General features: G+C 43.5%; 1 protein-coding gene across 6 annotated transcripts in view; it reads left to right on the top strand.

The window, feature by feature from the left end:
• Positions 1 to 12,779, top strand: part of lef1 (lymphoid enhancer-binding factor 1) — a 44,540-nt gene that overhangs the window by 26,818 nt on the left and 4,943 nt on the right. Inside the window, exons 5-10 of one of the 6 annotated variants that reach the window (XM_056371161.1) lie at positions 1,264 to 1,354; positions 3,311 to 3,430; positions 4,282 to 4,444; positions 5,255 to 5,362; positions 7,211 to 7,250; positions 7,893 to 7,934. In XM_056371161.1, coding sequence (XP_056227136.1) covers positions 1,264 to 1,354; positions 3,311 to 3,430; positions 4,282 to 4,444; positions 5,255 to 5,362; positions 7,211 to 7,250; positions 7,893 to 7,927 — 557 coding nt within the window. In that variant the 3' untranslated portion in view covers positions 7,928 to 7,934. Of the gene's footprint in view, positions 1 to 1,263; positions 1,355 to 3,310; positions 3,431 to 4,281; positions 4,445 to 5,254; positions 5,363 to 7,201; positions 7,251 to 7,892; positions 7,935 to 12,779 lie in introns of all 6 variants that reach the window. The other 5 variants (XM_056371159.1, XM_056371158.1, XM_056371157.1 and 2 more) reach the window with 5 other exon arrangements.

Raw genomic sequence — 12,779 nt, 5'->3', positions numbered from 1 at the left:
AAGGATAGAGGCAGGGAGAAAAGGCTGGCTCCAGCAGGGATTAGAAGATGGTGCTAATCTAGAGGCATTTGCCCTCTTGTGTCTGTGTGTGTGTGTGTGAGTGTGTGTGAGTGAGAGAGAGCATGTGTAAGCACATTCCACTTGTCTGTATATGAACAGTATTTCATGATATGTACTGACTTTAGCGTTATTACTTTGCTATTACTTTGCTAAAATGAAAATCAAATCGGTGTTACACAACAAGACATGAGCCGATGTAGATTTTGTTAGATTTTACTCATCCTGCAGCCCCGTTCTCATTAAGTCTTCTTACAAAAAGAGACCCCTCGACCTTGAAACCCAGTAGGAGCAGGCGAGCTGGAGATGGAACAGCTTAGTCCTGAAGATCCACCGACAGTTAGTCCAAGTCAATCCCGTGTCTACAGGGAGAGCTGCAGCCTCTGCCACAAAGAGGAAGCTTCAATTAACCAGCTTAAAGACGCTGTAACACACTGGAAGGAATCGAGCTAAGCAGAGAAAATATGATCCTTTTCTGCTGGTTGATAATGTGAGTTCAAGCCCCGACATGTGCACTGTCCTCATAGTAGTAGTAGAGCAGGATGGGAAAGGTGGGAATGAGCAATAAGGTTTAAACACAGTTGATTGATTAGGGAAAAAAAAAAAGTTTTAATTTAAGGTCCACTGACTAGCTTGTTGGGGAATTTGTAACCACCATTCACACGTCTGTTCGCTCACAGGCTGAACAGTTTTGGAAAAAGCTAGTAAGTAAACCTTGAGTTAAGAGTTATTTATTTTTGTCAAACTGTTGTTTCCCAGGTCAAGAATGAATGTTCAGACACTGTTCATCATTAAAGGGATGCACCAGTCCAACCCTTTCTCTCCCAGAGCAGATTCCTGAAACAAAACAAAGGGTATCGACCAGTACAGAGAACAGGTCTGATACCAGTGCTCTGAGGAATGTGAACACGTTTTTTGCCCATTAAAAAGCAGCAGTGTTAAATGTCTTATCACAATCAGCCACACAAGGCTTGCTGAAATAAAACGATATAAAGTTATTTAATTAAAAAGAAGATTTAAATCACAACATGTCTGACCAAAGAATATTTTTAAACAAGACCCGATAAAGCACTTGATACTTGCAAGGTTTTGAAACTCGGTGCTATGGGCACGTTTTAGTCGGTACTCAAAAAGTATTGACATTATTGTTGGCCTGTATTTGCATTCTCTCTATTTAACAGTTGTGTACCACTGCTGTGTTTTTAGGAATGGCGAGGCATCACCCTGGACCAGACATGACCAACTTCTACTCCCTATCTCCTGGAGGAGTGGGGCAGATCACACCACCGCTGGGATGGTGAGTCACAGACAAATAAAAACAAAAACATGCACAGTTAATTCATGTAAACGGGGAGCAATTACTATCCTGTCTCTTCACATCAGATGCACACTGACACTGTAGTAGCTCTGTGTACTGAATGGAGGAAAGCTGGCCTGCAGCAGCAGCAGCAGCCTTCACAGGGAGGTCTGCTGCTGGCTGTTTCCTGCTGCGCTGCTGTGGCTTCAGCCACACCGCTCCTCTGTGTGCCCAGCACATGTCAAACACATCACCGCATACGTGCCCCTGCATAACCATATGGCTGCTTAACCCCCATCAAAGGTTTCTGGAAGCACTTCTCTCTCTGAGCCTCACTTCATGTTTTTTTTTTTTTGTTAGTTTTTTTTTAGGATTTCTTTTACCTCTGTTCTCTCTGCCTTCTCTGACTGCATCCTTGTCACTTCCATTTCCTGTGCCTTTTTTTTCTTTTCCCAACATATCTTACCTTCTTTCTTTCTACTTCCTCTGTGTCTCTTTCTGTGTGATGTTTGCAAAGACAGGGCTTTCAGGCATACACTGAGTGAAGCCAGATGTAAGGTGCAAGATCAGGCAATGGTTGAAGCCCAGACGGTCTCCTCCTGCTTTCCTCCTTAAATCTGAATACCTACAATATATTGTAGCCCATTTAGATTTTTCCAAACTTAGAACTTTTTCTCTAAGGATTTTCCCTCTTTTCTTCACAGGGAACCCAGTTCTGATTTGGAGCCTTGGTCATAGTTTATACTCTAATCTTTTTTTTTTTTTTTTATATATATAAAACAAAAAAACAGCATCCAGTTGATTGAAATTTGGCCACGGCATGATGGAGTGAGTGCCGAAACAACTGGAACAAAATGGAACAAAATGGAAAATGGAGATACAGACTTCTTGTACCCTCTGATCTGATGACAAGACGAGATTAAGATGTGACAAGGGATGAAAAGCACATCCAAAGATTCCCTCATGTGTAGTAGAGCTGTATATTAAAAAGGAGGTTTGAAAGGACCTCAAACGACTTCAAACTGAATTTAAAAAATACTAAAGACCACAGTGTGTTTCCCTGTCACTTCCACCTATTTTGCCTGATCTTCATTGTTCTTGAGGTGAGTGAGAGGCCAAGCCCAAGCACAACTCATGGAAACTTGAAGTTCCTGAACTCATAAGTTACTGTTAAGTCCTTGGAGCTTTCGATACACAAGAGCATAGATTGTACAACGCTCATGAAATTTCCCAAACACCATATAAACCAGTAATTCCCAACCTTTTTATTTATTTATTTTTTTAATGATCTCTGAATATGAGGCTTGTGACCCCTCATCACAGGCTGCATGTCATATAAGTTGTGAGCAGTTTAATCATTTTAGAGACCCAAAAGGATAACTTTACAGTGTTTCATAAGAAAGAAGCAACAATAAAGAAAAGTCTGACACATAAACATACGTTTGAGGATAAGAATTTAGTTTCATGGCGCATCCCAATAAATTCATTTTGTTTGGCTCATGACCCCCAGGTTGAGAATTACTGCTATGAGTGGTCAACATTTTGAATTTTACAATGTTTTAGGGTTTTCATGGTAATTTTCTTTTGGTCCAGCATAATATTATTATAATTATTATTGACTGCTGTCTGTAAGCCAGACTGCCCCTCAGGGACATTAAAGCTTTACTCCACTGCTCCACTCTAATATTGCAAGGAAGATGTTGATGAAATCAGTGCTATAAAAAGATCTAGAGCTAAAAGAACTGCACACACACGTGACCCTGTTCTCATCATCCCCTCTTTCAGCTAAAAAACTGTCACTCTAGATATTGAGCATTGAACATCAAACAAATAAATATGCCTTTATCATTTTCCTTCCTTCCTTCTGTTTTGACACTTAGTGGACCCTTCCCATGCTTTATACCTTCTTTGTCCTCTGTGGTTGATTACAGTGCATGTTATCGGCTGTTATTGCAGGTTCTCACACCACATGGTGCCCGGCCCCCCAGGTCCCCACGCCACAGGGATCCCCCACCCGGCCATCGTCAACCCACAGGTCAAACACGAGCCACCGCATGAAACAGACATCATGCACATGTGAGTCATGCAAACACAAAAGGCCTTCATCAAACACTCTCCTCTCACACTTTTTTTTTTTTTTTTTAAAGCTTCTCCCCTCACCTCTCTATCAGTAGTTTTCTGAGATGACATACTTCCAGGTATTTGTGCACTCCACCACTACAATAGGCCATAGCTGAACAAACCCTCTGTCAGAGCCTTGTTCTCTTTCCCTTGATGTGAGCAGATAGGCAGCGAGGGCCCGTGCTCTACTGATAACAGGCCTATGCTTCATTTGGCCTCAGGGATCACAACACACTTAGCCAGCAACAGATACAGGTCCTAGATTAGTGCTCGGATGAACTGAATTCACATCCCCAGTGTGTGCAGTGGGAAGTGCTGTGAGCGCCCTGAAGTGGTTATCACTGATATTTCCATTATTCATGGCCATCCTCGTACCAAGACTGTATTGGTATCAAAAAGATTGTTAGAAAGTAAGTCAGGAGTGGGAGTCGAGTCTTTTGAGTGTGTGAGTTTGAGCATTTGGTTTTAAGCGATTGGCAATGTGCTGTGGACAAGAAGGGTTTGGTTGCCATTACTGGTGAAGTAATCTCTCCGCATGAAGGGCTGCAACTGTACAACTGCACATGATTAAAGAGGCAGGGGCCCATGGCGTGGCAACCCCTCTCACCATTGGCTAAGAGCAACCAGACCCTCGCTGCTTTTGTCGCCATTGCGGCACCGCAATTTCCCTCTCCTATTGCTTTGCTCTTTTTATTTCTCTCATTTTCAAACTATTTTGTTTCTTCCCCTTATTTACCTCCATCTGTGTCGTTGTCGTGTTTTTTTTGTTTTTTTTTTTTTTTTTTTTTTCCCTTTTCTTTCTGCAGGAAACCCCAGCACGAACAGAGAAAGGAGCAGGAGCCCAAAAGACCGCACATCAAGAAGCCGCTAAACGCCTTCATGCTCTACATGAAAGAGATGCGTGCGAATGTGGTCGCCGAGTGCACGCTGAAGGAGAGCGCTGCCATCAATCAGATTCTGGGACGAAGGGTAGGTCACGTAGTTGGTGTACTCTGATACAACAGTCTCATTCGCCATTTCGCTCTAATTTATCTTTGTGGATTGGGTTAAATCACCAAGAGATCACAGTTCAAGCCGTGGCTCTGAAGAGGCTGCATGGACTGACTTTCCAGGCCCAATTAGTTTAAAAAGGACAAAGATTCCTCTCTATTAACATACATCTTTTTATGAACTAGTTGTGATTATTGTCATAATGATTGCCCCAGCCAATTACTTCCCTCTCAGCAGCACAGATACACACTGCTTATCTAAGTGACATTTAATCAAATTGGCTTTAATAAAATATGCCTGGATAATGGCATGGTTGTAAATGACAAAATTTGTTCCTTTTGAGGATTGGGAAAAGAGTGGAACCACAGAGCCATGTTAAAAGCCTTAACGAATAGGCCTAGCGGTTCAGGCAGCCAGCCACAGCAAAGCCTAGTTTGTGGCCTGCATAGGGTAATTGCTCGCTGACATAGTTTGAATAAAAAGCGCTGCTAAATTGGAACCAGTGTTTTGATATGAAATCAAAGTTTTTCCCCCTCTCTTCTCTTCTCTTCTCTCCCTCTCTGACTCTTGTGCATGTTAATCTCTTCATCATGTTTCCCCTTCTTCTTTGTCTCTCTTTTATCCCCCCCCCCTGTTTTTTTTCTACACCAAACGTTTGGAAGTTGAAAAGGATTTTTTTTTTTCTTTACCAAAACACCAGCACACTTCTCTATGCAGGGAACATGCGAGTGCATGCCAGTAATTGACTGTATGCTATTTTTTCCCCTAATCTCCTTTGTACTGAAACAGTGGCATGCTTTATCTCGGGAAGAGCAAGCTAAGTATTATGAGTTAGCCCGCAAGGAACGGCAGCTCCACATGCAGCTCTACCCAGGCTGGTCCGCTCGAGACAATTATGTAAGTATCAACAGAACAGATTGGCAGAGGTGCGCCTGCGTGTGTGTTTGTTAGTTTACGTTGTTTGTTTGTCAGTGGTGCATGACATGTTCTTTAAATGGCACACAATAATCACACACACACACACACTCACACTCACACTAGTACGCTCTATGCTAATAGCGTCCATTTGTGGACCCCTTTGTTTCAGCCTAATGTGTAATTCATAACACTGTGATTCACTGCTATATTACCATCCACACTAAAATGGATTGTAGCATCATGGACATTATTATTGCCACAGTGAGTGAAAATTGCCTGGTAATGGTTATGCTAGCCTTTGATGTTCCATATCAGCGTGGAGCTTTGGATGTAAAAAGCAACAGTTAGACTGAGTTGTGGAGGCTGGATCGCACATACAGCGTTCAGCAGCAGCAACCTTTGCTCCCCTAGCTGCCCATTTTGTTTGTGAATGTGGGAGGTTCAGCTGGATTTAAGATTCAGCCTGTTTTTTGGTGTATATCACTGTGTGTGTGTGTGTGTGTGTGTGTATGTGCGTGTGTGTGCGTGCATGTGGCTGGAAGTTGTCAAAATCGGTCTCTGAGTATGTGGTGTGTATGAATTTGTGAGAGAGAGAGCACCAGCCTTTATTAAAAAGTGTGGCTCCGGCACTCACATTCACTCCACCACCAAAGTGCTTTGTGGTGTTTATCTGCCTCCCCTCGGACACCGGCAGCATCCCTCCTCCTTCTGCCTCCACTGCTCCACTGCCAAAATGCCTCGCTGAGGGGAAGACAGTTTCACAGCTCTGCTCCCAGTGAAGCACAGCACAGTTAAAGATACACTACATCAGCCAGTGACACTTAGCCCAGTTCCCGTTTCATTTCCAGCTTTGTTAGTACAAACACATTTGACGGGTAGCGAAAAAAGTAGAGGAATTGCTTTCTACTTGGCATGCTGGAAAGATAAAGGGAAATTTATATGTTTAATGCAAAACATTTCTTACAAACGAATTTTGTCTCCCTGTGAGCACTGCTCTGTGACCCCTCCCTCAGCTGTATACAGGCAGCACATCGTGCCTGGAGACACCCAAAATAGGTAACGCACTGGCATTGAGAGCGTGTAGCATTCATAGTTTTGCTGTGTACCCCCTCTCTCATCCTTTCTCTCACCCACTCTCACTTAGTCTCTCTTCTCCCCTGTCTGCCGCAGCAGTAGAAGGCAGATTAGCTCATGAATAAGTGGATTAGCAGACTTTGCAGCAGGAAACCAAAGTGCTGCTCATATTTGACTAGAACGACTCTACGCTGCTATCTATACCTATAGTCTCCCCCCTGGGGATTTAGCATAAGCTATAAATCCTTACAAACTCCCACCACCTCGCTGGAAAAAGAGTGGCGCTCTTCACAGCCATAGAGCTAGACTAGCCTAATTACAGTGAGCATTTTTAATTGCACTTCATGTTAATGTTTGTCATTAGAGGGACTTCAAAGGTAGTGGAAATCTGACACAGACTGGTCACAACGGTGGAATAAGCTACCACTGGGATAGTCACAACTCCAAAAAAAAACAACATATAAATAGTAGTAATAGTAATAGTAAATCAGTAATAGTAATAGTAAATCATTTAAAACCAGTTGAGAGCAGGTACAGCACTTAACACTTCTATCATATCAGACTCTTGGTTGATCCGTCCCTCTCAGCGTGGCAGTTTGCGGTGGAGTCCGGAGTCTGAGGGATGCTGGTTGGATGCCCAGCAGGGGATGAGTGAACATGGCAGTCAGCAGCAGGATATCAGAGTGGTCTAGTGAGCGTGAGTGCTGGAGCCACACTTTATGCGTTCCTCTGTATATTTTTTAGGGAAAGAAGAAGAAGCGGAAGAGGGAGAAGATGCAGGAATCGGCTACAGGTAAGCAACAGCCCCTGCAGTTCGTTCTTTTTTCTTTTTTGTCTGTTGCATCTTGAAGTTGTGTTCTACCATCTTCCCATAGAATACACATCATCTTTTACAGTATATTGCTGCATTTCTTTTACTAATGCACACCCTGTAAAAACACACTAATCTCCCGGTAGATATGGACAAGTAGAGTTATACACTAATGTCAGACTAATGTCACCTGCTATCCTTACCCTGGCTTCAGCAGACTGTCTTGTGCAGGCGATACACTCACTCACTTCCTAGGAGACTTTCTTTGTATACATCCCTCCATTTGTTTGTCCCTTGCCACTCTCTCATCCCTGTCTTCACATATTACACCTACTTTGGGATTAGTCTGTCCATTCTATACGACTACTTACTGATTCTGGGCTTTGCACTATTTGTTTGCTTGCTGCACTTGAGTATGTCTTTCTGCTGACCTTGTTTAGCTGCGCTTTTGAGCTTCCCCTTAGCACTGAAAGTGTAATCCATTGAGAATTACATCTTAAGGAAAATGTCAATTTTTTTTCGCTTTTGGTCTGTACACTGTGTAGGCCAAATGGACGATAAAGATCTGTGCCGTCCAGATACCTCAAAAAAACATTTTTTTTTAAAAGATGCAATTTTCTGCAGGTACAGGCCAGAGAATGAAAACGGCGTACATCTGAGAAAATGGTAAGACAACCCCTCTATCCCTTTCCTGTCTGGTCCAGTTCAGTATATGTCAAGTCTTTTTAAACTGCTAAACACTGATTTGAGAGTATGTACTCACAGACTAATCCTAAAAAGGTCCACCCTAACCTCGCCACAGTCATTGTGTCAGTGGTGTTAAGGCCTGAAGAGGGATTGTGCTTTGTGTGTGGAGTTTGCTCAATGGCCTCAGCACAATAGGCATTGGATTTTCTGCATGTATATGTGTGTATGTGTGTGTGTGTGTATGCTGAACTGTTCAATTCAATGTTTTTGTATTCAGCACTGGTTGGATGAATGGTCAGATGATGTGTCAGCAGTTTCTGTCTTATTTTTCTTCCATCATGCATTACAAAAATGTCCAAATAAAAAAAAAAAAAGTGGTTTTGAAAAACATTGCTTAATAAATCAGACAGCTCATCCACTCAGTGTTTACTAAATAATACATCTGAAAGCAGTTTAGCAAGCCCACAACATTTTTTTTTTTTTTTTTTTTTTTACTGCTGGTGGAGGCTAGGATGTCAGCTCAGCTCAGCCCCATATGGACTACATGTGTTGTCTCTCTCTGCATCTTTGTGCTGCAGAACAGGACTCGGCAGCTTGTTTGGCAGGAACTTAATGAGATGCTATACCTTAATAAGATTTCATGGTATCTGGGGTTTCAGGGTGTCTATAATGCTTTCATAACAAAGGAACTCCTGTAGTCGTTTTTTTTTTTTTTTTTAACATGTGAAAGATATGTTGAGATATATTGATTCATGTGACATGTCAAACCCTCTCCAAACTGTCACCTGTCCCTTTTTTTTTTTTTTTTTTTTTTTTTGTTGAAAGGATTAACTTTCCCAAAGTGTAGCAAAGGCAAGTCTATTTTCCCCTCTTTCAATCTTCTTTACTCTCTCTGGATCTTTTTCCTTCCATCTATCTCCTTCCCTCTCCCTCTCCCTCCCAGTGAGTCTGGTAGCATCCTGTTATTCCGCTCCCTTTCGGCAGCAGAAAAAGCCGGGCAGATGTGACAAATCTGGTCTTACGTCAAAATCACCCCAACCAGACAAAGGTTTTCACTTGATCGATTCCTGACCCAGTGGCTCTCCCTGAACCCAAAATTGGGCAGCTTTTATTTTCTCTTTTTTTCTTTTTTTTTTTTTCACCACAGCCCATTTTCAAAGCGCACAGAGAGCGAGCGCTAAAAAGCACTTTATCTCTGATCCAATAATTAGCAGCGCCTAGCCGCAGTGGGATGGACACCCTTGCTGATTCTCAGTGACAGCCTTAAACTAATATGCATAATACCAAGGATACTGCCACAACTCCCCAAGCCCTCAATTTATGCAGATCCCAAAGAGCTGGATTGAGGTTAGCTTGGTGTATTCGCCAAAAAACATCTTTTAAATGAACTCGTTTGTCTGTTTCTTTTCATCTGCCCCAGCCTCTACCCCATCTGTCTCTAACCCTGTATGAGAAATCTGGAAGGAAATTTGTTAATGAGTTAATTCTGAAGACACAATTTGAACACCTTTTTTTTGTGCAGTGGTTCAAACACATGGTGAACATTTGCTCCATTAGATTTTATTTTTAGCACTTGTACAGTCATAATGAAGAATATTCAGCATAACAAAATGAAATGCTTCAGTCTAGGTAGATTTTATGGAGGGAAAATTGACTTAATACATTTTCATATTAACATTTTATGGCTTCTGCTGAGTTTTTCTGCCTGTGAGGCAAACCAGGAGTTGAGTCGTGGAGCAGTGTTTCATGGCTTGACGTTGGTTCTCTTTGTTATCTTTAGCGTGTCAAACACTGGGCCCGCCACACAGCTGGCTCTCACCACAGTGGAACAGCACTCTGAGAAGCCATTACTCTGACATTGTGAAATTAGGGTTTCCGTCTCTTCCCCTCATCACGCCATCTTCCAGCCTTCCTTACTCCGACTTGAAATGTGCACTTCTACTCCTTCTTGTCTCACTGTTTCTGCGCCCTTCTATTTTTTTTTTTTTTTTGGTTTCTCCCTTTCTTGTTTCCTCTCGCACTGTTAGCCTTTTGTCTGACTAAGCCCACTGATTCACAGCCTTTGAGATAGTTATCTGGCCGAGACACATACATGCCCTCGAGGCTTTCTTCCGTTTCAGCCACTGCACATTTTTTTCACAGGGGGGAGACACTCCTAACAAAGGTGGCTTTTTAATTTTGCTAGCAAGTTGCAAACACTTGCAAACTACCATAAAACTGCGTGTGAGTCATCTTGCTCTGACTTTTATGAAGGTGCTCTTTTGTTGACATGTCTTTACGAGTCAGTTTGCCCATACGCTCGTACAAGAGGTTGGTTTTTTTTTTTTTTTTTTTTTTGATCACATGATCCAGGATATCTTGGCTTTTAAAAAAAAAAAAAAAAAAAAAAAAAAAAAAGATACTTGGTAAGTGCATCAAGGGTCATTTCTAACCACATGTCCTGGTCCAGAAACATGAAAGAAAGTGTTGTTCAAGCAGGAGCTTTGGTGGTGGCTACTCTCTCTCCTCCTCTCTCTGTCTCAGCCTTGCCCCGGCTCTGCTCCCTCTGATGTGTGCAGCCAGAAGTCAGCTGTCAAAAGACTTTGATGAGCGAGGAGGGAGGAGAGAGGAGGGAGGGAGTGTGTTAGGGGGAAAGGGAGAGCAAGAAAAGGGCCAGAAGAAAATCCCTCATTCTCTGGGTTCTGAGTTTACCCAATCTCACTCAACTGCCACTCATCCTTCAATCTCCATCCCTCATTTCTTTCCCTTTTCTCTCTCTTTATTTGATGCCTCTCATCGTCTCTCTCTCTCTCTCTCTCTCTCTCTCTCTCTCTCTCTCTCTCTCTCTCTCTCTCTCTCTCTCTCTCTCTCTCTCTCTCTCTCTCTCTCTCTCTCTTAGACCCTCATCACTCTCTGCACATTTCTCTCTCTTTCACACACATCTGAGCAGCCAGCCACACACTCCAGCTGCAATTAGGCAAGATTCAGAGTCTGCCTCTATTTCCCGAGTCGTTTCAATTTGGCACCGAGCCTCTAGGCCACTGCGGCACAGCCCAGTGCCTCCACACCCCGCCTTATTAGTGACCTGGGATAATTGGGGAAGGAATCCGGATCGCAAAAGTGACTCTGGGTCTCGCTCTGAGCGGCGAACAGGAGATGAGAGGATGTTTTTAAAACTGTACTTCTTCTTTTTCTTCTTCTTCTTCTTAAAAAAAAAAAGTTATGGGTGGGGATGTGCCGGAGAGAGATTTGGGCTTAAATCACAGTGACGCCCCAGCTAATGTTACTGTGGGGAGGATATAGAATCGGAAATGTTCACCCCCACCATCCTCCCGTTCTCCCACTCCCCTGACCTCCACAAAGTCCACTCTGTGAAGAGAAATAACCCTCTCAGCACTTAGCATACGGACTTCCAGAGGGTGGCTGTATGTCAAACTCGATGTAATTTAAGTATGCATTTGTGGTTTGAGCTTGGAAGTACAAATCTTTTACCCTGACAGGGTCGTCTCACCCTGGTCTGGCAACCTTATTTGACACTTCTGAGAGTGAGAGAGAAAAAAAACATTAAGACCAGGGTATAGCCCTCTTAAAGGTCTGTGTTTACATGTGAGAAAATGCAGCCATAGTGCTCCCATTGTTTAGACTGGGGCTTGAAATTTGTTTTGATTGAGTCACGGGCCTGTTTTGTTGTGGTTTGGCCAGCTGCAGTAACAGTATGAGGGTCCAGTGTCTTAGTTTTTTTTTTTCATTGTAATGTCTTCTTCACTTCCTCCCTTTCTCTCTCCGTCTGCCCCCCCACCTCCATATCCACCTCCACCTCGCCCCTGTGGCTCCTTGAGGCATTGCAGCCCCTTTTTTTGGAAGAGGCGGAGATATATGGCCTTACACAATACTCCCCTCGAGAGATGCCTATCTCTGAATGAAAGGCCTCCAGGTAACATGGGGGCACAGACAGGAAGAGAACAGTGGAGCTTGAAGGAAGCTGTGTTTATTTGTATTTTACTCTAGTCAGTCTGGTCATTGTTTAAGCAGGCAAAACCTCATCCCCAGCCCTTTTTCTTTTCTTTTTTTTTCATCTTTCACTCATCATTTTCTGCCTCGCTCCCCCTTTTCCTGCTCCTTCTCCTCTGTCTTGACGTGAATATGAGTGGCGGTGGAGGCCTTTGAAGCGATACCACAGCAGAGGGAGCAGTCATTGTGTAGGCTCTTTGAATGTGCTGCAAACACCCTCCCCACCCACCCACCCCCCCACCTCCTGACATCCCCCAGCCTGCAGCGGCTCAGACTGAGCTGTGCGGGGGCACACGGCCAGACTTCAGCTGCCCAGGCCCCCAGCGATGCCGCCTCAGATGTGGGCAACGCCTCCCACTACCTCCCCCCTCTCCTATCCACACCCTCCCATGCTCCCCTAGTCTCACCCACACATGCCTGAGGTTTGGGGTTTTGATGACTCCCCCCCACCCTCCCCTTTTCCCCTTTTGACCACAACCAGTCTCCACCCTTCCCTACTCTCCAATATTTAACAGTCTTTCCTCCTCTTTCTCTTCACCCTTTTAGTTTCAGCTCCTCCTGGCTAACTGGTTAGTTGCTGATAGCCCCTGTGGTAAAGATACAGCCCCCCTGAGCCCCCCTTTTGATTGGATGTTAAAAATTTCAAAGCTTTTCTTAAGTGGTGATTTCTTTTATGTTGAATGTCTCAGAGCTGAAGAAAGTGCTGACAGTGCACAGCATTTTTGTTTAAGACATCGCCTTCTCTTTCAGGTGCCTTTTTTTTTTTTTTATTGCCTTGCCTGTTTTATTTTCCCCTTGTCTCTAAGAGCGGCACTACCACAATTTTATAGAGAA

The sequence above is a fragment of the Seriola aureovittata genome, chromosome 3 (genome assembly GCF_021018895.1).
Source record: "Seriola aureovittata isolate HTS-2021-v1 ecotype China chromosome 3, ASM2101889v1, whole genome shotgun sequence".
NCBI classification, from domain to species: Eukaryota; Metazoa; Chordata; class Actinopteri; order Carangiformes; family Carangidae; genus Seriola; species Seriola aureovittata.
Note: the sequence above shows the minus strand (reverse complement) of the source record. Positions and strands in the feature narration are given on the sequence as shown.